This window comes from Pezoporus flaviventris, unplaced genomic scaffold (genome assembly GCF_033815535.1).
Source record: "Pezoporus flaviventris isolate CSIRO_AGI_PZ_B2104156 unplaced genomic scaffold, CSIRO_AGI_Pfla_v1 ptg000367l, whole genome shotgun sequence".
Lineage (NCBI taxonomy): Eukaryota > Metazoa > Chordata > Aves > Psittaciformes > Psittacidae > Pezoporus > Pezoporus flaviventris.
In genome coordinates this window covers 73061-95655 of record NW_026892914.1, presented here as the reverse complement: position 1 = coordinate 95655, position 22595 = coordinate 73061, and the positions used below count along the sequence as shown (strand labels likewise).

General features: G+C 55.8%; 2 protein-coding genes across 3 annotated transcripts; both read left to right on the top strand.

Annotated features, from left to right (window-relative positions):
* UBE2S (ubiquitin conjugating enzyme E2 S) lies at positions 1-20192 on the top strand. 2 transcript variants are annotated; one of them, XM_061443440.1, is made up of 6 exons: positions 1-38; positions 1438-1461; positions 2249-2396; positions 4891-5081; positions 7837-8152; positions 20182-20192. In XM_061443440.1, exons 1-5 carry the CDS (start codon positions 36-38, stop codon positions 8140-8142), a joined length of 672 nt encoding a protein of 223 aa, XP_061299424.1. In that variant the 5' UTR covers positions 1-35; the 3' UTR covers positions 8143-8152; positions 20182-20192. The 2 variants fall into 2 exon arrangements, with proteins under 2 accessions (XP_061299424.1, XP_061299423.1); XM_061443439.1 differs by lacking the exon at positions 20182-20192 and having other exon boundaries at positions 7837-8180.
* On the top strand, positions 13845-22456 carry RCVRN (recoverin). Its single transcript, XM_061443441.1, has 4 exons — positions 13845-14225; positions 18157-18268; positions 22290-22380; positions 22417-22456. Exons 1-3 carry the CDS (start codon positions 13845-13847, stop codon positions 22373-22375), a joined length of 579 nt encoding a protein of 192 aa, XP_061299425.1. The 3' UTR covers positions 22376-22380; positions 22417-22456.
* Positions 22457-22595: the final 139 nt, after the last annotated feature.

The window sequence follows — 22595 nt, the reverse complement described above, 5'->3', positions numbered from 1 at the left end:
GGAGCCCCGCGACCGGAGGGCCCGGCCCGGCCGCGATGGTGAGGGAGGCCTTGGGGGGGGGGGGGGGGGGAGAGGGGGGTTTGGGGGGGCTGTGAGGGGGTTTGGGGGGCTATGGGGTGATATAAGGGGGCTATGGGGTGATTGTGGGGGGTTGGGGTGGTTTGCGGGGGTTTTGGGGTGGTTTTGGGTGATTTGGGGGGGTTATGGGGCCATTAGGGTGGTTTTGGGGTGATTCAAGGCGCTATGAGGCGATTTGGGGGGTTTTGGGGTGATTTGAGGGGGTTTTGGTGTGGTTTAAGGGAGTTGTTGGGGGATTGTGGGGTATTGGGGTCGTTTGAGGTGATTTAAAGGGGTTATGGGGGGATTTGAGGGGGTTTAGGGTGTTTTAAGGGGGCTATGGGGTGATTGGGGTGGTTTAAGGGGGGTTTTGGGTAGTTTTGGTGTGGTTTTGGGGGGGTTATGGAGCGATTAGGGTGGTTTTGGGGTGATTCAAGGGGGCCATGGGGGGATTGGGGTGGTTTGAGGGGGTTTGGGGCGCGATTTGAGGTCTTTTGGGGGTGTTTTGGGGTGGTTTGGAAAGATTTAAGGGGTTTTGGGGGGGTTATGGGGCAATTTGGGTGGCTTGGGGGTGATTTAAGGGGGTCATGGGGCGATTTGGGGGGTTATGGAGTGATTTGAGGGGGTTTTGGGGTGATTTAAGGCGGTTATGGGGTGATTGGGGGGAGTTGAGGTGGTTTGAGGGGGGTTTGGGGTGATTTGGGGGTTATGAAGGGGTTTCGGAGGCTATGGGGTGATTTTGAGGAGGGTTTGCGATGGTTTTGGGGTGATTCGGGGGAGTTTTGGGTCATTTGAGGGTTTTGGGATGATTTGAAGGGGATTTGGGGGGTTATGAAGGGGCTTGGGGGGGTGTGGGGTGATTTGAGAGAGTTTTAGGATGATTTAAGGGGGTTTTGGGGTGGTGTGGGGTGATTTGTGGGGGTTATGTGGCTATTGGGGTTTGGGGTGATTTGGGGATGATTTAAGGGGGGTTATGGGGTGATTTGAGGAGGGTTTGGGATGGTTTTGGGGTGATTAGAGGGGGTTATGTTGTGGCTTTGGGGTTATTTGAGGCTGGTTTGGGGGTGCTGTGGGGTGATTTGTGGGGTTTTGGGGCTGTTGGGGAGGGGTCGGGTGATTTTGGGATGATGTAAGAGGGTTATGGGGTGATTTGGGGGGGTGGGGTGATTTTGGGGGTGATTTGTGGAGGTTTTGGGGTGATTTGGGCCATTTTGGGGTGATTTGTGGAGGTTTTGGGGTGATTTATGGAGGTTTTGGGGTGATTTGGGCCATTTTGGGGTGATTTGTGGAGGTTTTGGGGTGATTTGTGGAGCTTTTGGGGTGATTTAGGATGGTTTTGGGGTGATTTGGGCCTCACCCCTTGTTTCCATCCCCCCCCAGGAGCCCCGTGGTGGTGCCTGGCAGGTGAGTACTGGGGAGGGGGGGGAACCCCAATTCCCCCCTATATCAGCAATGGGGACTCCCCCATTACCCATCAATGGGGGGGGGCAACCCCAATTCCCCCCTATATCAGCAATGGGCACCCCCATTATCCCCTATATCAGCAATGGGCACCCCCATTACCCATCAATGGGGGGGGGCAACCCCAATTCCCCCCTATATCAGCAATGGGGACTCCCCCATTACCCATCAATGGGGGGGGGGGGGACAACCCCAATTCCCCCTGTATCAGCTATGGGCACCCCCATTACCCATCATTGGGGGGGGGCATCCCCAATTCCCCCCTCTATCAGCAATGGGCACCCCCATTACCCATCATGGGGGGGGAGTCCCCATTTTTCCCCCCCATTATTGGGAGGCACCTCCAATTCCCCCTCTATCAGCAATGGGCACCCCCCCATTACCCATCATTAGGGGGGGCAACCCCAATTCCCCACTATATCATCAATGGGCACCCCATTGCCCATCATTGGGGGGGAGCCCCCATTTCCCCCCCCCCCCCATTACCCATCATTGGGGGGGGCAACCCCAATTCCCCCCTATATCATCAATGGGCACCCCGTTGCCCATCATTGGGGAGGGGGGGTTATTTGGGGTACGGGGGGGTTATTTGGGGTACGGGGGGGTTATTTGGGGTACGGGGGGGTTATTTGGGGTACGGGGGGGTTATTTGGGGTATGGGGGGGTATTTGGGGTACGGGGGGGTTCTTTGGGGTGCAGGGGGGGTCTCTGACCCCCTGCCCCCCCCCAGACGTCGAACGCAGAGAACCTCCCCCCCCACATCCTGCGCCTGCTCTGCCGGGAGCTCTCCCTGCTCAGCGCCGACCCCCCCGCGGGCATCAAGCTCTGCCCCAACGACGAGGACGTCACCGACGTGCAGGTCACCATCGAGGGGCCCGGTACGAGCACCAGTGCACCCCATAACCCCCAGTGCACCCCCATAACCCCCAGTGCACCCCCATAACCAACAGTGCACCCCCATAACCCCCAGTGCACCCCCATAACCCCCAGTGTACCCCAATAACCACCAGTAACCACCAGTGTACCCCAGTGCACCCCCATAATCCCCAGTGTACCCCAATAACCACCAGTGTACCCCAGTGCACCCCCATGTACCCCAATAATCAGCAGTGTACGCCAGTGCACCCCCATAATCCCCAATGTACCCCAATAACCACCAATGTACCCCCAGTGCACCCCAATGTACCCCAATAACCACCAATGTACCCCAGTGCACCCCAATGTACCCCAATAACCACCAATGCACCCCAGTGTGCCCCCGATAACCCCCAGTGTAGCCCAATAGCCACCAATGCACCCCAGTGTACCCCAATAACCACCATGCACCCCCAGTGCACCCCAATAACCACCAATGCACCCCCAGTGCACCGCAGTAACCACCAATGTACCCCCAGTGCACCCTGATAACCCCCAGTGTACCCCCAATGTACCCCAATAACCCCCAGTGCACCCCTATAACCCCCAGTGCACCCCGATAACCCCCCAGTGCACCCCGATAACTGCCAGTGTACCTCAATGTACCACCAGTGCACCCCAGTAACCACCAGTGCACCCCAGTGCACCCCAATAACCCCCAGTGCACCCCAATGTACCCCAATGCACCCGAGTGCACCCCAATGTACCCCCAGTGCACCCCAATAATGACCAATGTACCCCAGTGCACCCCAATAACCACCAATGTACCCCAGTGCACCCCAATAACCACCAGTGTACCCCCAGTGCACCCCAATAATGACCAATGTACCCCCAGTGCACCCCAATAACCACCAATGTACCCCAGTGCACCCCAATAACCCCCAGTGCACCCCCAGTGCACTCCAATAACTGCCAGTGCACCCCCAATGTACCCCAATAACCGCCAGCGCACCCCAATGCACCCCAATAACCACCAGTGTACCCCAGTGCACCCCCACGCACCCCAGTAACCACCAGTGCACCCCAATGTACCCCAGTAACCACCAATGTACCCCAGTGTACCTCCAGTGCAGCACAGGGCACCCCAGTGTACTCCAATGCACCCTAGTGCACCCCAATAATCACCAATGTACCCCAGTGTACCCCCAGTGCAGCACAGGGCACCCCAATGCACCCCAATAACCACCACTGTACCCCAGTGTACCCCAATGCAGCACAGGGCACCCCAATGCACCCCAATAACCACCAATGTACCCCAGTGTACCCCCAATGCAGCACAGGGCACCCCAATGCACCCCAATAACCACCACTGTACCCCAGTGTACCCCCAATGCAGCACAGGGCACCCCAATGCACCCCAATAACCACCAATGTACCCCAAGTGCAGCACAGGGCCCTCCAATAACCCCCATCCTATCGGATCCCCATGACCCCCATCCCATCGGATCCCAATGACCCCATGCCATTGGGTCCCCATGACCCATATCCCATTGGAGCCCCATCCCATCGAATCCCAAAGACCCATATCCCATCGGATCCCTATGACCCATATCCTATTGGATCCCCATGACCCATATCCCATCGGATCCCCATCCCATCGGATCCCCATCCCATCGGATCCCCATGACCCATATCCCATCGGATCCCCATCCCATTGGATCCCCATGACCCCCATCCCATCAGATCCCCATGACCCATATCCGATTGGATCCCTATGACCCATCCCATCGGATCCCCATGACCCATCCCATTCAGATCCCCATGACCCCCATCCCATCGGATCCCTATGACCCATATCCCATTGGATCCCCATGACCCATATCCCATTGGATCCCTATGACCCATCCCATTGGATCCCCATGACCCCCATCCCATTGGATCCCCATGACCCATATCCCATTGGATCCCCATCCCATTGGATCCCCCATGACCCATATCCCATTGGATCCCCATCCCATTGGATCCCCATGACCCATATCCCATCGGATCCCCATCCCATTGGATCCCCATGACCCATATCCCATCGGATCCCCATCCCATTGGGTCCCCATGACCCATATCCCATTGGATCCCCATCCCATTGGATCCCCATGACCCATATCCCATCGGATCCCCATCCCCTTGGATCCCCATGACCCATATCCCATCGGATCCCCATCCCATTGGATCCCCATGACCCATATCCCATCGGATCCCCATCCCCTTGGATCCCCATGACCCATATCCCATCGGATCCCCATCCCATTGGATCCCCATGACCCATATCCCATTGGATCCCCATCCCATTGGATCCCCATGACCCATATCCCATCGGATCCCCATCCCATTGGATCCCCATGACCCATATCCCATTGGATCCCCATCCCATTGGATCCCCATGACCCATATCCCATCGGATCCCCATCCCCTTGGATCCCCATGACCCATATCCCATCGGATCCCTTTCCCCCCCCACAGAGGGCACCCCGTACGCGGGGGGGCTCTTCCGGATGAAGCTGGTGCTGGGCAAGGAATTCCCGGCGGCTCCTCCCAAGGGATTCTTCCTGACCAAGATCTTTCATCCCAACGTGGGGCCGGGGGGCGAGATCTGCGTCAACGTGCTCCGGAGGGACTGGAGGGCCGAGCTGGGGCTGCGCCACGTCCTGCTGGTATCCAATGGGAATGGGATGGGATGGGGATGGGGATGGGATCAGGAATGGGATGGGGTAAGATGTGCATCAACGTGCTCCGGGAGGGACTGAAGGGCTCAGCTGGGGCTGCACCACGTCCTGCTGGTATCCAATGGGAATGGGATGGGATCGGGAATGGGATGGGGGAAGATGTGCATCAACGTGCTCTGGAGGGCCGAGCTGGGGCTGCGCCACGTCCTGCTGGTATCCAATGGGAATGGGATCGGGAATGGGATGGGGATGGGGATGGGATGGGGGGAGATGTGCGTCAACGTGCTCCGGAGGGACTGGAGGGCTGAGCTGGGGCTGCGCCACGTCCTGCTGGTATCCAATGGGAATGGGATCGGGAATGGGATGGGGATGGGGATGGGATGGGGGGAGATGTGCGTCAACGTGCTCCGGAGGGACTGGAGGGCTGAGCTGGGGCTGCGCCACGTCCTGCTGGTGTCCAGTGGGATGGGAATGGGAATGGGATGGGATGGGGGGAGATGTGCGTCAACGTGCTCCGGAGGGACTGGAGGGCCAAGCTGGGGCTGTGCCACATCCTGCTGGTATCCAATGGGAATGGGATTGGGAATGGGATGGGGATGGGATGGGGGGAGATGTGCGTCAACGTGTTCTGGAGGGACTGGAGGGCGGAGCCACGTCCTGGTGGTATCCAATGGGGATGGGATGGGAATGGGATCGGGGATGGGATTGGGATGGGGATGGGATTGGGAAGAGGATGGGGATGGGATGGAGATGGGATGGGGATGGGGATGGGAATGGGTTTGGGGACGGGGTGGGATTGGGAATGGGATGGGGTGGGGATGGGGTTGGGATGGGGATGGAATGGGATGGGATTGGGGATGGGATGGGGATGGGGATGGGAATGGGATGGGATTGGGAATGGGATGGGATTGGGAATGGGATGGGGATGGGATGGGGATGGGGTTGGGATGCTGTTAGGGGCTCCCCAGGGTCACTGGGCGATGGTTTTGGGGCCTCTGTCTGGTCTATGGGGGGTTAAATATGGGGGGGCATATTATGGGATGGGGGGGTTACCTTATGGGTAAATCATTATTATGGGATGGGGGGCTTATGAATAACGGGTATATTATGGGATGGGGGTTATAATAACGGGTATATTATGGGATGGGGGTTATAATAACGGGTATATTATGGGATGGGGGTTATAATAACGGGTATATTATGGGATGGGGGTTATAATAACGGGTATATTATGGGATGGGGGTTATAATAACGGGTATATTATGGGATGGGGGTTATAATAACGGGTATATTATGGGATGGGGGTTATAATAACGGGTATATTATGGGATGGGGGTTATAATAACGGGTATATTATGGGATGGGGGTTATAATAACGGGTATATTATGGGATGGGGGGGTTATGAATAACGGGTATATTATGGGATGGGGGTTATAATAACGGGTATATTATGGGATGGGGGTTATAATAACGGGTATATTATGGGATGGGGGTTATAATAACGGGTATATTATGGGATGGGGGTTATAATAACGGGTATATTATGGGATGGGGGTTATAATAACGGGTATATTATGGGATGGGGGTTATAATAATGGGTATATTATGGGATGGGGATTATAATAATGGGTATATTATGGGATGGGGGTTATAATAATGGATATATTATGGGATATGGGGGTTATGTTAAGGGTAAGGGGCATATTATGGGATGTAGGAATGTATAGTAAGGGTTCACTAAGGGTAAGGGGTATATTATGGGATGGGGGGTTATAATAAGGGTAAAGGGTATATTATGGGATGGGGGGGTTATATCAAGCATAATGGGCATATTATGGGATGGGGGGTGTATATTAAGGGTTCCCTTAAGGTTAAGGGGTATATTATGGGATAGGGGAGTTACATTAAGGGTAAGGGGTGTATTATGGGATGGGGAGATCATATTAAGGATATGGTATGTGTTATGGGATGGTAGAGTTATAGTAAGGGTGAGGGGTCTATTATGGGATGGCAGTTTGCATTAAGGATAAGGCGTGTATTATCGAATGGGGGGGTTACATTACGGGTAAGGGGTGTATTATGGGATGGAGGGGTTATATTAAGGGTAAGGGGTATATTATGGGATGGAGGGGTTACACTAAGGGTAAGGGGTATATTATGGGATGGGGGGATATCTAGTAAGGGTTGCGTTAAAGGGTAAGGGTTATATTATGGGGATGGGGGATGTATAGTAAGGGTTGCGTTAAAGGGTAAGGGGTCTATTATGGGATGGGGGATGTATAGTAAGGGTTGCGTAAAAGGGTAAGGGGTCTATTATGGGATGGGGGATGTATAGTAAGGGTTGTGTTCAAGGGTAAGGGGTCTATTATGGGATGGGGGATGTATAGTAAGGGTTGTGTTAAAGGGTAAGGGGTCTATTATGGGATGGGGGATGTATAGTAAGGGTTGCGTTAAAGGGTAATTGGTCTATTATGGGATGGGGGGATGTATTAAGGGTTGCGTTAAAGGGTAAGGGGTCTATTATGGGATGGGGGATGTATAGTAAGGGTTGCATTAAAGGGTAAGGAGTCTATTATGGGATGGGGGGATGTATAGTAAGGGTTGTGTTTAAGGGTTATTGGTCTATTATGGGATGGGGGGATGTATAGTAAGGGTTGCGTTAAAGGGTAAGGGGTGTATTATGGGATGTCGGGTATTTATCCCCCTTTCACGGCTTCACCTCTGTGCCCCCCCCCCCCCCAGACCATCAAGTGCCTCCTGATCCACCCGAACCCGGAGTCCGCCCTCAACGAGGAGGCCGGGAGGCTCCTGCTGGAGAACTACGAGGAGTACGCGGCCCGCGCCCGCCTCCTGACCGAGATCCACGCTCGGGGCCCCCCCCGAGCCCCCCGGACGCCCCCTCCACCTCCGGCCCCACCCCACAACTACCGACCCCCCCCGCCCCCCCCCGACGGGCCCCAGCCCAAGAAACACGCTGGGGACCGGGACAAGAAACCCGCCCCCCCCAAGAAGAAAGTGGACAAGAAACGGGCCCTAAGGAGGCTTTAAAGGGGGGGGGGGGAGCACCCCAAATACCCCCCCCAATGGGGTTGAAATACCCCCCCCTTTGGGGTTTGAATACCCCCCTATGGGCATAAAGCACCCCTTTGTGGGGGGGTTTACCCCTTGGAGAGCCCCAAATCACCCCCCCCCTCATGGGGTTTGAATACCCCCCAGCATAAAGCATCCCACACACCCCCCATGGGTTTGAATACCCCCCTATGGGCATAAAGCACCCCCTTTTTGGGGGGGGGGAATGCCCCTTGGAGAACCCCAAATTCCCCCCCCCCCCCCCAGTGGGTATCAGTTCCCCTCTGAATCTGTGGGCATCAAATACCCCCCCCTTGAGGCTCTAAATGCCCCCATAGGGAGCTGCAAGTACCCCCATGGGGTGACATCGGCCTTGGCACCCCACGTGCACCCCCTTGGGGCCCCAATACCTCCCTGGGGACCTCAACTACCCCATTGGGACCCCAAATATCCCCTTGGGGACCTCAACTACCCCACTGGGACCCCAAATATCCCCTTGGGGACCTCAACTACCCACTGGGACCCCAAATATCCCCTTGGGGACCTCAACTACCCCACTGGGACCCCCAAATATCCCCTTGGGGACCTCAAATACCCCCTTGGGGCCCCAAATACCCCTTGGGGACATTAAATACCCCCCTTGGGGCCCCAAATACCCACTGGGACCCCAAATACCCCCTCGCGGACATTAAATACCCCCCTTGGGACCCCAAATACCCCATTGGGAACATTAAATACCCCATTGGGGCCCCAAAATACCCCATTGGGACCAAATACCCCCTTGGGGACCTCAAATACCCCCCCTTGGAGCCCAAATACCCCTTGGGGACATTAAATACCCCCCTTGGGGCCCCAAATACCCCACTGGGACCCCAAATACCCCCCGAGGGGGGCAAATAAACCCCTTTAGGGTGCCCCAAATACCCCATTGGGGGGCAAATACCCCCAGGGGGGGTCCCCAATATCCCTGTTTGGGGGGGGGGGTTGGAATAAATGGTCCCTGTCAGCTCCCACCTCCAGCTTTGGCTTTTTGGGCTGTTTTGGGGCGTTTTGGTGATTTTGGTGGTTTTTTTGTTCTTAAGTTATTAAAAAAGGGGGAAATGCCCCCAAAATAACCCCCCCCACCCCCCCCATTAAAAGGCTTTGGGTTTTGTAGTACCCGGATGATGATGATGTCCTTGTGCCGCGGGGCATGATGGGAGTTGTAGTTCCCACCCCACCCCCACATTGAGTTCAATGGGAGGACACAGGGGAGGAGGGGGGGGGAGGGGAAGGGATCCTGCCCCTCCCCCCCATTGTGATTAATTAACCCCGACGTTAATGCGTCTTAATGACCCCCCCCCCCCCAGCACCATCTGCTGCCCCCCCCCCCCCCCGGGCACGTGACTGGAGAGGGGAGGGGGGCATTAAGGGGTGTTTCTATGGGGGGGGGTGTTAGGGGGGTGTTTTGGGTGTATTGGGTTTATTTGGGGTGTATTTGGGGTGTATTTAGGGGGATTTGGGGTCTGTTCAGGTGTATTTGGGGTCTTAGGGTATATTTGGGTGTATTTGAGCTGTATTTGGGGTGTATTTAGGGTCTTTTGGGGTGTATTTAGGGGGATTTGGGGTCTGTTCGGGTGTATTTGGGGTCTTAGGGTATATTTGGGTGTATTTGAGCTGTATTTGGGGTGTATTTAGGGTCTTTTGGGGTGTATTTAGGAGGATTTGGGGTCTGTTCAGGTGTATTGGGGGTCTTAGGGTATATTTGGGTGTATTTGAGCTGTATTTGGGGTGTATTTAGGGTCTTTTGGGGTGTATTTAGGGGGATTTGGGGTCTGTTCAGGTGTATTTGGGGTCTTAGGGTATATTTGGGTGTATTTGAGCTGTATTTGGGGTGTATTTAGGGTCTTTTGGGGTGTATTTAGGGGGATTTGGGGTCTGTTCAGGTGTATTTGGGGTCTTAGGGTATATTTGTGTGTATTTGAGCTGTATTTGGGGTGTATTTAGGGTCTTTTGGGGTGTATTTAGGGGGATTTGGGGTTGTTCGGGTGTATTTGAGGTCTTAGGGTATATTTGAGTGTATTTGAGCTGTATTTGGGGTCATTTGGGGTGTATTTAGGGGGATTTGGCTGTATTTGGGGTCTATTGGGGTGTATCTTGGGTGTATTTGGGGTCTCTTGGGGTGTACTTGGGTGTACTTGGGGTGTATTTGGGGTCTGTTGGGGTGTATTTAGGGGGATTTGGCTGTATTTGGGGTCTATTGGGGTGTATCTTGGGTGTATTTGGGGTCTCTTGGGGTGTATTTGGCGTCTTGGGGTGTACTTGGGTGTATTTGAGCTGCATTTGTGGTCTGTTGGGGTTTGTTTTGGGTCTATTTAGGTGTATTGGGTGTATTTAGGTGCATATGAGCTGTATTTGGGTGCATTTGAGCTGTATTTGGGGTGTATTTGAGCTATATTTGGGGTGTATTTGGGGTCTATTGGGGTGTATTTAGGTGTATTTGAGCTGTGTTTTGGGTCTTTTGGGGTGCATTTGGGTGTATTTGAGCTGTATTTGGGTGCATTTTGGGTCTATTTGGGTGTATTTTGGGTGTATTTGGGGTCTACTGGGGTGTCTTTAGGTGCATCTGAGCTGTGTTTAGGTGTATTTTGGGTCCATTTGGGTGCATTTTGGGTCCATTTGGGTGCATTTTGGGTCTATTTGGGTGTATTTGGGGTGCATTTGGGTGTATTTAGGCTCACTTGGGTGTATTTGAGCTGTATTTGGGTGCATTTTGGGTCTATTTGGGTGCATTTTGGGTCTGTTCGGGTGTCTTTAGGTGCATTTGAGCTGTGTTTAGGTGCATTTTGGGTCCATTCGTGTGCGTTTTGGGTCCATTTGGGTGCATTTTGGGTCCGTTTGGGTGCATTTTGGGTCCGTTTGGGTGCATTTTGGGTCCATTCGTGTGCATTTTGGGTGTATTTGGGTGCATTTTGGGTCTATTTAGGTGAATTTTGGGTGTATTTGGGTGCATTTTGGGTCTGTTTGGGTGCATTTTGGGTCCATTCGTGTGCATTTTGGGTCCATTTGGGTGCATTTTGGGTCTGTTTTGGTGCATTTTGGGTCCGTTTGGGTGCATTTTGTGTCCATTCGTGTGCATTTTGTGTCCATTCGTGTGCATTTTGGGTCCGTTTGGGTGCATTTTGGGTCCATTTGGGTGCATTTTGGGTCCATTTGGGTGCATTTTGGGTCTGTTTTGGTGCATTTTGGGTCCGTTTGGGTGCATTTTGTGTCTATTTCGGTGCATTTTGGGTCTGTTTGTGTGCATTTTGGGTCCATTCGTGTGCATTTTGGGTCCATTCGTGTGCATTTTGGGTCCGTTTCGGTGCATTTTGGGTCCGTTTGGGTGCATTTTGGGTCCATTCGTGTGCATTTTGGGTCTATTTCGGTGCATTTTGGGTCCATTTGGGTGCATTTTGGGTCCGTTTGGGTGCATTTTGGGTCCGTTTGGGTGCATTTTGGGTCCGTTTGGGTGCATTTTGTGTCCATTCGTGTGCATTTTGGGTCCATTTGGGTGCATTTTGGGTCCGTTTGGGTGCATTTTGGGTCCATTCGTGTGCATTTTGGGTCTATTTCGGTGCATTTTGGGTCTGTTTGGGTGCATTTTGGGTCCGTTTGGGTGCATTTTGGGTCTGTTTCGGTGCATTTTGGGTCCGTTTCGGTGCATTTTGGGTCCATTTGGCTGCATTTTGGGTCCGTTTGGGTGCATTTTGGGTCTATTTCGGTGCATTTTGGGTCCGTTTGGGTGCATTTTGGCTCCATTTGGGTGCATTTTGGGTCTGTTTCGGTGCATTTTGGGTCCGTTTCGGTGCATTTTGGGTCCATTTGGGTGCATTTTGGGTCCGTTTGGGTGCATTTTGGGTCTGTTTGGGTGCATTTTGGGTCTGTTTGGGTGCATTTTGGGTCCGTTTGGGTGCATTTTGGGTCTGTTTCGGTGCATTTTGGGTCCGTTTCGGTGCATTTTGGGTCCATTTGGGTGCATTTTGGGTCCGTTTGGGTGCATTTTGGGTCTATTTCGGTGCATTTTGGGTCCGTTTGGGTGCATTTTGGCTCCATTTGGGTGCATTTTGGGTCTGTTTCGGTGCATTTTGGGTCCGTTTCGGTGCATTTTGGGTCCATTTGGGTGCATTTTGGGTCCGTTTGGGTGCATTTTGGGTCCGTTTTGGTGCATTTTGGGTCCGTTTGGGTGCATTTTGGCTCCATTCGATGCCTTCCCTCTTCGGGGAGGGGGAGGGGAGGGGTTGGGTCCCCTTCAGGTGCCTCCATCCCCCCTTTCCCCCCCCTCCCCCATCCCCACGTGTCCTCGCTAAGCCGGGATCACCTTCACCCCTCCCCCCCCCGCTCCCAATCCCTATAAGAGCCGCTCCCGAGGTGGGGGTGGGGGGGCTCCATCCTCATCCTCATCCACGCCGGGGCTGGGGGGGTCCCCTTGGGCTCCCCCTCCTCAGCCTCTGCTTCCTCCCCCAGCGGCTCCCATCGCCCCCCCCCCCCCCCCCCTTCCTCCTCCTCCTCCTCCCCCCATTGAGGTTTTGGGGTCCCGTCCTCTTTCACCCCCCCCCCCCCCATTGCCCTCCTTCACCTCCTAGCACCCCCTATTGCCCCCATCCCCCTCCATTGACCCCCATCTCCCCCCATCACCCCATATCGCTCTCTTCTTGACCCCTATCCCCCCCCATCGCCCCCAATTCCCCTCTATCACCCCCATCTCCCCCTATAGCCCCCCTATCACCCCCTATTGCCCCTCTCACCCTCCTATCGCCCCTATACCCCCCCCGTCACCCCCTATTCTCCCCTATCCCCCTCTTTCGGCCCCCATTGCCCCCTATCTCCCCCTATAGCCCTTCTGTCACACTCTTATCACCCCCTATAGCTCCCCTATCGCCCCTCACTGCTCCTCTATTGCCCCCTATTCCCCCCTAACACCCCCTATCACCCTTTATCGCCTATCGCCCCCTATCGCCCCCCTATCACCCTCTATCGTGCTCCTATCGCTTCCCTGTTGGTTCCTATCGCCCCCTATAGCGGCCCTATCGCTCCATATCGCCTCCTATCGAGCCCCCGTCGCCCTCTATCGCTCTCCTATCGCAGTTTATCGCCCTCCTATCGCCCTCTATCGCGCTCCTATTGCTCCATATAGCCCTCTATTGCAACCTATCGCGCTCTTATCGCCCTCTATCGCGCTCCTATCGCTCCATATCGCCGCCTATCGCTCTCCTATCGTGGTCTATCGCGCTTCTATCGCCCTCCTATCGCTCCATATCGCCCTCTATCGCGCTCCTTTCGCGCTTCTATCGCCCTCTATCGCCTCCTATCTCACTCCTATCGCTCCATATCGCCCCCTATCGTGCTCCTATCGCGCTCCTATCGCTCCATATCGCCGCCTATCGCGCTCCTATCGCGGTCTATCGCGCTTCTATCTCCCTCCTATCGCTCCATATCGCCCCCTATCGCGGTCTATCGCGCTCCTATCGCGGTCTATCGCGCTTCTATCGCCCTCTATCGCCTCCTATCGCTCCATATCGCCGCCTATCGCGCTCCTATCGCTCCATATCGCCCTCTATCGCCTCCTATCGCGCTCCTATCGCGCTCTGCGGGGTCTCCCGTTGCCGGGAGCTCTTCCGCAGGGGTGTTCGGGAGGGCGGGCGTGTCCTGCGGTTGCGGCCATGGGCACGGCTCGGAGCCGGGCTCTGTCCCGGGAGCTGCTGGAGGAGCTTCAGGCGAGCACGCGGTACTCGGAGGAGGAGCTGCGCGCGTGGCACGAGCGCTTCCGCCGGCAGTGCCCGGACGGGCGGATCTCGCGAGAGGACTTCGAGCGCCTCTACGGGGCCTTTTTCCCGGGCTCGGAGGCGCGGGGTTACGCGCGTCACGTGTTCCGCAGCCTGGACGCCAACGGCGACGGCAGCCTGGACTTCCGGGAGTACGTCCTGGCGCTGCACCTGACGGCGCCAGGGCGAGCGCGCCTCAAGCTCGAGTGGGCGTTCTCGCTCTTCGACGTGGACCGGAACGGGGAGGTCAGCAAGGGGGAGGTGCTCGAGATCGTCACGGTGAGAGCGGCAGCTATGGGGCAGCTATGGGGCAGCTATGGGGCAGCTATGGGGCAGCTATGGGGTAATGGGGGCTATGGGGGCTATGGGGCAAGGGGGAGGTGCTCGAGATCGTCACGGTGAGAGCGGCAGCTGGGGGGCAGCTATGGGGCAGCAATGGGGCAGCTATGGGGCAGCTATGGGGTAATGGGGGCTATGGGGCAAGGGGGAGGTGATCGAGATCGTCACGGTGAGAGCGGCAGCTGGGGGGCAGCTATGGGGCAGCTATGGGGCAGCTATGGGGTAATGGGGGCTATGGGGCAAGGGGGAGGTGCTCGAGATCGTCACGGTGAGAGCGGCAGCTATGGGGCAGCTATGGGGCAGCAATGGGGCAGCTATGGGGCAGCTATGGGGTAATGGGGGCTATGGGGCAAGGGGGAGGTGCTCGAGATCGTCACGGTGAGAGCGGCAGCTGGGGGGCAGCTATGGGGCAGCAATGGGGCAGCTATGGGGCAGCTATGGGGTAATGGGGGCAGCTGTGGGGTAATGGGGTATGGGGGGAGCTATGGGGTAATGGGGGCTATGGGGCAAGGGGGAGGTGCTCGAGATCGTCACGGTGAGAGCGGCAGCTGGGGGGCAGCAATGGGGCAGCTATGGGGCAGCTATGGGGTAATGGGGGCTATGGGGCAAGGGGGAGGTGCTCGAGATCGTCACGGTGAGAGCGGCAGCTGGGGGGCAGCTATGGGGCAGCAATGGGGCAGCTATGGGGCAGCTATGGGGTAATGGGGGCTATGGGGGCTATGGGGCAAGGGGGAGGTGCTCGAGATCGTCACGGTGAGAGCGGCAGCTGTGGGGCAGCTATGGGGCAGCAATGGGGCAGCTATGGGGCAGCTATGGGGCAGCAATGGGGTAATGGGGGGAGCTATGGGGTAATGGGGGCTATGGGGTAATGGGGGCTATGGGGCAAGGGGGAGGTGCTCGAGATCGTCACGGTGAGAGCAGTGAGGGGGCAGCTATGGGGCAGCTGTGGGGCAGCAGTGGGGCAGCAATGGGGCAGCAATGGGGTAATGGGGGCTATGGGGTAATGGGGTAATGGGGGCTAATGGGGGCTATAGGACAAGGGGGAGGTGCTCGAGATCGTCACGGTGAGAGCGGCAGCTATGGGGCAGCAATGGGGCAGCTATGGGGCAGCTATGGGGCAGCAATGGGGTAATGGGGGCAGCTGTGGGGTAATGGGGTATGGGGGGAGCTATGGGGTAATGGGGGCTATGGGGCAAGGGGGAGGTGCTCGAGATCGTCACGGTGAGAGCGGCAGCTGGGGGGCAGCTGGAGGGCAGCTGTGGGGCAGCAGTGGGGCAGCAATGGGGTAATGGGGGGAGCTATGGGGTAATGGGGTATGGGGGGAGCTACGGGGTAATGGGGGCTATGGGGGCTATGGGACAAGGGGGAGGTGCTCGAGATCGTCACGGTGAGAGCAGCAGCGAGGGGGCAGCTATGGGGCAGCTGTGGGGGGAGCTATGGGGCTGGGGTATGGGGGGAGCTATGGGGTAATGGGAGCTATGGGGCAAGGGGAGGTGCTCGAGATCGTCACGGTGAGGAAAGCGAGGGGGAGGGAGGGGCAGATGGGGGGCAGCTGTGGGGCAGCTATAGGGCAGCTGGGGGGCTGGGGTATGGGGGGGAGCTACGGGGTAATGGGGGGTAACGGGGGCTATGGGACAAGGGGGAGGTGCTCGAGATCATCACAGTGAGACCCACATGGAGACAGTCCTATAGGGGCTATGGGGCTGGGGCTGAGGCTATATGCAGCTATGGGGCTGGGGGTGGGGTAATAGGGGCTATGGGGCAAGGGGGAGGTGCTCGAGATCATGCTGGTGAGACCCAGATGGAGCCTATGGGGGCAGCTATGGGGCTATAGGGAGCTATGGGGCTATAGGGAGCTATGGGGCTATGGGGATCTATGGGGCAAGGGGGAGGTGCTCAAGATCATCACAGTGAGACCTATACAGAGCCTATAGGGGCTGTGGGGTGATCTCGGGAGCTATTGGGCTGGGTATGGGGCTATGGGGTGTGATAGAGGGGCTATGGGGCAAGGGGGAGGTGCTTGAGATCGTCATGGTGAGACCCATAGCACATATAGGGTTGGTCTATGGGGTGATACAGGGGCTATGGGGTGAGCTACGGGGCTACAGGGCAAGGGAGAGGTGCTTGAGGTCGTCACGGAGACGCCCAGCCTCGTAGAGAGCTATGGGGAGAGCTATGGGGCTGGGTGTGGGGCCATGGGGAGGTACTCGAGATCATCACAGGGAGGCATGGGGCTATGGGGGGCTGTGGGGGGGAGCTATGGGGCTATGGGGGGAGAAGGGTCCATAATGGAATAGGGGGCTATGGGGCAAGGGCTTGAGATCATCACAGTGAGAACAAGAGGGGCTATGGGGCACTATGGGGTGATGGGAGCTGTGGGGGGCTATGGGAGCTATGGGGTGATGGGAGCTATGGGGCAAAGGGGAGGTGCTCGAGATCATCATGGTGAGAACCATAGGGATGAATATGGGCTAAGGGGGCTATGGGGAGCTATGGGGTGATGGGGGGCTATGAGGTGAGCAAGGGCCATAATGCCATGGGGATCTATAGGGCCCGAAGGGGCCATGGGGGGAGAAGGGGCTGTGCTCTAATGGGATCTATGGGGTGAGCAGGGGCCATGGGGGCAGAAGGGGCTGTAATGTGAGGGGGATCTATGGGGCAAGAAGGTCCTGTGATCCAATAGAGACCTATAGGGTGAGAAGGTCCCATTGTGCAATGGGGCTCTATGGGGTGGGAAGGTCCCATTGTGCAACGGGGCTCTATGGGGCGGGAAGGTCCCTTTGGGCAATGGGGCTCTATGGGGCGGGAAGGTCCCATTGCACACTGGGGCTCTATGGGGCAGGAAGGTCCCGTTGCGCTATGGGGCGGGAAGGTCCCGTTGCGCTATGGGGCTCTATGGGGTGGGAAGGTCCCGTCGCGCAGTGGGGCTCTATGGGGTGGGAAGGTCCCGTCGCGCAGTGGGGCTCTATGGGGCAGGAAGGTCCCGTTGCGCAATGGGGCGGGAAGGTCCCTTTGTGCAATGGGGCTCTATGGGGCGGGAAGGTCCTGTTGCGCAATGGGGCTCTATGGGACAGGAAGGTCTTGTTGTGCAATGGGGCTCTATGGGGCGGGAAGGTCCTGTTGCACTATGGGGCTTTATGGGGCGGGAAGGTCCCGTTGCGCAATGGGGCTCTATGGGGCTGGAAGGTCCCGTTGCGCAATGGGGCTCTATGGGGCGGGAAGGTCCCGTTGCGCAATGGGGCTCTATGGGGTGGGAAGGTCCCGTTGCGCAATGGGGCTCTATGGGGCGGGAAGGTCCTGTTGCGCAATGGGGCTCTATGGGGTGGGAAGGTCCCATTGCACACTGGGGCTCTATGGGGCGGGAAGGTCCCATTGCACACTGGGGCTCTATGGGGTGGGAAGGTCCCGTTACGCAATGGGGTTCTATGGGGCCCTATGGGGCTGCCCCACATCCCAGGCACGTGCAGGGCCTGCCCTGATTTGCCTTTGCCCCCCCCGGGGTTAAATCCCCTTAAGCCTGATGGAAAAAGCTCCTGGGGGGGGGCGGGGTTAAAGCTGCTTTGGGGGGGGGAGGGGGGATTTAATCCCCCCCCCCCCCCCCCGGGGTTAATTAAAGGACCCAGAGCTTGGGGGGGGAGGGGCACATGGGGGCTCTATGGTCTCTGTGGGTCTCTGTGGGTCCCTATGGGTCTCTATGGTCCCTATGGGTCTCTATGGGTCTCTATGATCCCTATGGGTCTCTATGGGTCCCTATGGGTCTCTATAGGTCTCTATGGTCCCTATGGGTCTCTATGGGTCTCTATGGTCCCTATGGGTCCCTATGGTTCTCTATGGTCCCTATGGGTCCCTATGGGTCTCTCTGCCCCCCCAGGCCATTTTCAAGCTCATCCCCCCCGAGGAGCAGAAGTCGCTGCCCGAGGATGAGAACAGCCCCCAGAAACGGGCGGACAAACTCTGGGCCTACTTCAAGAAGGGCGACAACGGTACCGGCCCCCTAAAAACCCCAAACCCGCCCCAAAACCGGCCCCGGAACACCCAAAAACACCCAAAACCACCCGAAATTGACCCAAAACTGACCCAAAACCACCTGAAACTGACCCAAAACCACCCAAAACCACCCGAAATTGACCCAAAAACACCCAAAAACACCTGAAACTGACCCAAAACCACCCAAAACCACCCGAAATTGACCCAAAAACACCCAAAAACACCTGAAACTGGCCCAAAACCACCCAAAACCACCCAAAATTGACCCAAAAACACCCAAAAACACCTGAAACTGACCCAAAAACACCCAAAAACACCTGAAATTGACCCAAAACCACCCAAAACCACCCGAAATTGACCCAAAAACACCCAAAAACACCTGAAACTGACCCAAAACCACCCAAAACCACCCAAAATTGACCCAAAAACACCCAAAAACACCTGAAACTGACCCAAAAACACCCAAAAACACCCAAAATTGACCCAAAACCACCCAAAAACACCTGAAACTGACCCAAAACCACCCGAAATTGACCCAAAACTGACCCAAAAACAGCTGAAACTGACCCAAAACCACCCAAAACCACCTGAAACTGACCCAAAGCATCCAAAACTGACCCAAAACCACCTAAAACCACCTGAAACTGACCCAAAACATCCAAAACTTACCCAAAACCACCTAAAACTGACCCAAAACATACAAAAACACCTGAAACTGACCCAAAACTGACCCAAAACCACCTGAAACTGACCCAAAACACCCAAAACTGAACCAAAAACACCCAAAAGCACCTGAAACTGACCCAAAACATCCAAAACTTACCCAAAACCACCCAAAACTGACCCAAAACACACAAAAACACCTGAAACTGACCCAAAAACACCCAAAACCACCTGAAACTGTCCCAAAACATCCAAAACTTACCCAAAACCACCCAAAACTGACCCAAAACACACAAAAACACCTGAAACTGACCCAAAACTGACCCAAAAACACCTGAAACTGACCCAAATCATCCAAAACTTACCCAAAACCACCCAAAACCGACCCAAAACACTCAAAAACACCTGAAACTGACCCAAAAACACCCAAAAACACCTGAAACTGTCCCAAAACATCCAAAACTTACCCAAAACCACCCAAAACTGACCCAAAACATACAAAAACACCTGAAACTGACCCAAAACTGACCCAAAACCACCTGAAACTGACCCAAAACCACCTGAAACTGACCCAAATCATCCAAAACTGACCCAAAACCTCCCAAAACTGACCCAAAACATACAAAAACACCTGAAACTGACCCAAAAACACCGCAAAACACCTGAAACTGACCCAAAAACACCTGAAACTGACCCGAAACTGACCCAAAACTGACCCAAAACCACCCAAAAACACCTGAAACTGACCCAAAATTGACCAAGAACCCCCTGAAACTGCCCCAAAACCAGCCTGAAAACACCCGAAACTACCACCTGAATCTGCCCCAAAACAGCACAAAACGGCCGCAAACAAGCCCAAAACCGAGCAAAACTGCCCCAAAACAGCACCAAAACACCCAAAACCACTTGAAACTGCTCCAAAACTGCCCCAAAACAGGCCAAAACACCTAAACTGCCCCAAAAGAGCCCCCAAAACACCCTGAAACTGCCCCAAAACACCAGAAACTGCCCCCAAAACACCCTGAAGCTGCCCCAAACACCCAAAACTTCCCCCCAAACCACCCAAAACTGCCCTAAAATCACCTAAAGCTGCCCCAAAATCACCTAAAACAGCCCAATACCACTCAAAACAGCCCCAAAACATCTCAAAACACCCCGAAACAGCCCCAAAAACACCCAAAACTGCACCCAAACTGCCCCCAAATCACCTGAAACAGCCCCAAACCACCTCGAAACAGCCCCAAAACACCCCAAATACCCCTCCAAAACTGCCTAAAACAGACCAAAACATCCCCAGAACTGCCCCAAATACCCAAAAATCACCCAAAACAGCCCCAAAATCACCCCAAATTGCCCAAAATCACCTAAAACAGCCCAAAACAGCCCCAAACCATCCCAAAACACCCTAAAACAACCAAAATAGCGCCCCAAAACACCCAAAACTCCCCAAAACTGCCCCAAACACCCGAAAACCACACAAAGCAGCCCCCAATCACCCCAAAATGCCCCAAAACCACCAAAAATAGCCCCTCAAAACTGCCCCAAACCCCCCCAAAACAGCCCCCAAATCACCCCAAAATGCCCCCAAATCACCTAAAACAGCCCAATACCACCCAAAACAGCCCAAAACCATCCCAAAACACACAAAACTGCCCCAAAACAACGAAAAATAGCCCCCCAAAACTTCCCCGAACAGCCCCCGAACCACCCAAATCTGAACCCCAAAATCACCTGAAACAGCCAAAATCAGCCCAAAACCATCCCAAAACACCCCGAAACAGCCCCAAAACACCCAAAACTGCCCCAAAACAACCTAAATAGCCCCACAAAACTACCCCAAAGAGCCCCAAAACCACCCAAAACTGCCCCCAAATTACCCCAAACTGCCCCAAAATCACCTAAAACAGCCCAATACCTCCCAAAACACCCCGAAACGGCCCCAAAACTGCCCCAAAACACCCAAAACTGCCCCAAAACAACCAAAATAGCCCCCCAAAACTGCCCCAAACAAACCACCCAAAACTGCCCCCAAATCACACCAAACTGCCCCAAAATCACCCAAAACAGCCCCAAACCACCCCGAAACAGCCCCAAAACACCCAAAACTGCCCCAAAACCACCCCAAATAGCCCCCCAAAACACCCAAAACATCCCCAATACTGCCCCACACAACCCAAAACTGCCCCCAAATCACCCCAAAACTGCCCCAAACCCACCCAAAACTGCCCCCAAATCACCCCAAAATGCCCCCAAATCACCTAAAACAGCCCAATATCACCCAAAACAGCCAAAAACCGTCCCAAAACAACCCAAAACAGCCCCAAAATAGCCCAAAACTGCCCCAAACCAGCCCCAGATCGCCCGAGCACAGCCCAGGAGTCCAAAACCCCCCCAAATCAGCCCTAAAGACCCCAAAACTGCCCCCAAATCACCCCAAACCGCCCCAAAATGACCCCCAAACCCCCTTAAACCCCCCCAAATACTCGCAACCCCCCCCCAATGCCAACTGCACCCCCCCAAAGCCCCACGGCCCCCCCCCCCCCCCATTGACCCCCATGGTTCTGCCCCCCTTTGTTGTGCCCCCCACCATGTTCTGGCCCCCCATGTTCTGCCCCCCCATGGTTCTGCCCCCCCCCCATATTGTGCCTCCCCCCCCATTGACCCCCATGGTTTTGTCCCCCATCTCTGCCCCCATTGCCCCCCATGGTTCTGCCCCCCCCATGTTGTGCCCCCCTCTATCTCTGCCCCCCATTGACCCCCATTGTTGTGCCTGCCCCCCCCCATTGTTGTCTCTGCCCCCCCCCATTGTTGTCTCTGCCCCCCCCCATTGACCCCCATGGTTCTCCCCCAACCATTTGACTTCTCTGGCCCCCATGGTTCTGCCCCCCCCATTGACCCCCATTGTTGTCTCTGCCCCCCCATTGACCCCCATTGTCTCTGCCCCCCATTGATGTCTCTGCCCCCCCACTGACCCCCATGCTGTGCCCCCCATTGATGTCTCTGCCCCCCCCATTGACCTCCATGTTGTGCCCCCCATTGATCCCCATTGATGTCTCTGCCCATTGACGCCCATGTTGTGCCCCCCCATTGATCCCCATTGATGTCTCTGCCCCCCATTGACCCTCATGTTGTGCCCCCCCCCATTGACCCCCATTGATGTCTCTGCCCCCCCATTGACCCCCATTGTCTCTGCCCCCCCCCATGTTGGGCCCCCCCTTGATGTCTCTGCCCCCCCATTGACCCCCATTGTCTCTGCCCCCCCCATGTTGGGCCCCCCATTGATGTCTCTGCCCCCCCATTGACCCCCAAGTTCTGCCCCTCCATTGACCCCCATTGTTGTCTCTGCCCCCCCAGACAAGATCGCCGAGGGGGAGTTCATCGATGGGGTGATGGACAACGATGACATCATGCGCCTCATCCAATACGAGCCCAAGAAATAGGGGGGACCCCAAAACCCGGGGGGACCCCAAAACCCGGGGGGGACCCCCCAAAACCAAGGGGGAAGGGGGGGGGGGAGGCCCTTCCCATGGAGCATCCCCCATAGAGGGGCTATTGGGATGCAGGGGGGGAGTGATGATGATGATGATGAAGGGGGGGGGGGTTTGGACCATGTAACCCCCCCCTCACTTTGCACCCCCCCTGCCCCACATGGACCCCCCC

Bases quoted from the DNA above. Each gene is read 5' to 3' on its own strand.
- UBE2S (XM_061443440.1), top strand. The intron at 1,462-2,248 runs GTGAGTACTGGG...GCCCCCCCCCAG, and splicing joins CCCGTGGTGGTGCCTGGCAG to ACGTCGAACGCAGAGAACCT. The intron at 2,397-4,890 runs GTACGAGCACCA...CCCCCCCCACAG, and splicing joins GGTCACCATCGAGGGGCCCG to AGGGCACCCCGTACGCGGGG.
- RCVRN (XM_061443441.1), top strand. From the start codon at position 13,845: ATGGGCACGGCTCGGAGCCGGGCTCTGTCCCGGGAGCTGCTGGAGGAG. The intron at 14,226-18,156 runs GTGAGAGCGGCA...CTGCCCCCCCAG, and splicing joins AGGTGCTCGAGATCGTCACG to GCCATTTTCAAGCTCATCCC. The intron at 18,269-22,289 runs GTACCGGCCCCC...CTGCCCCCCCAG, and splicing joins CTTCAAGAAGGGCGACAACG to ACAAGATCGCCGAGGGGGAG.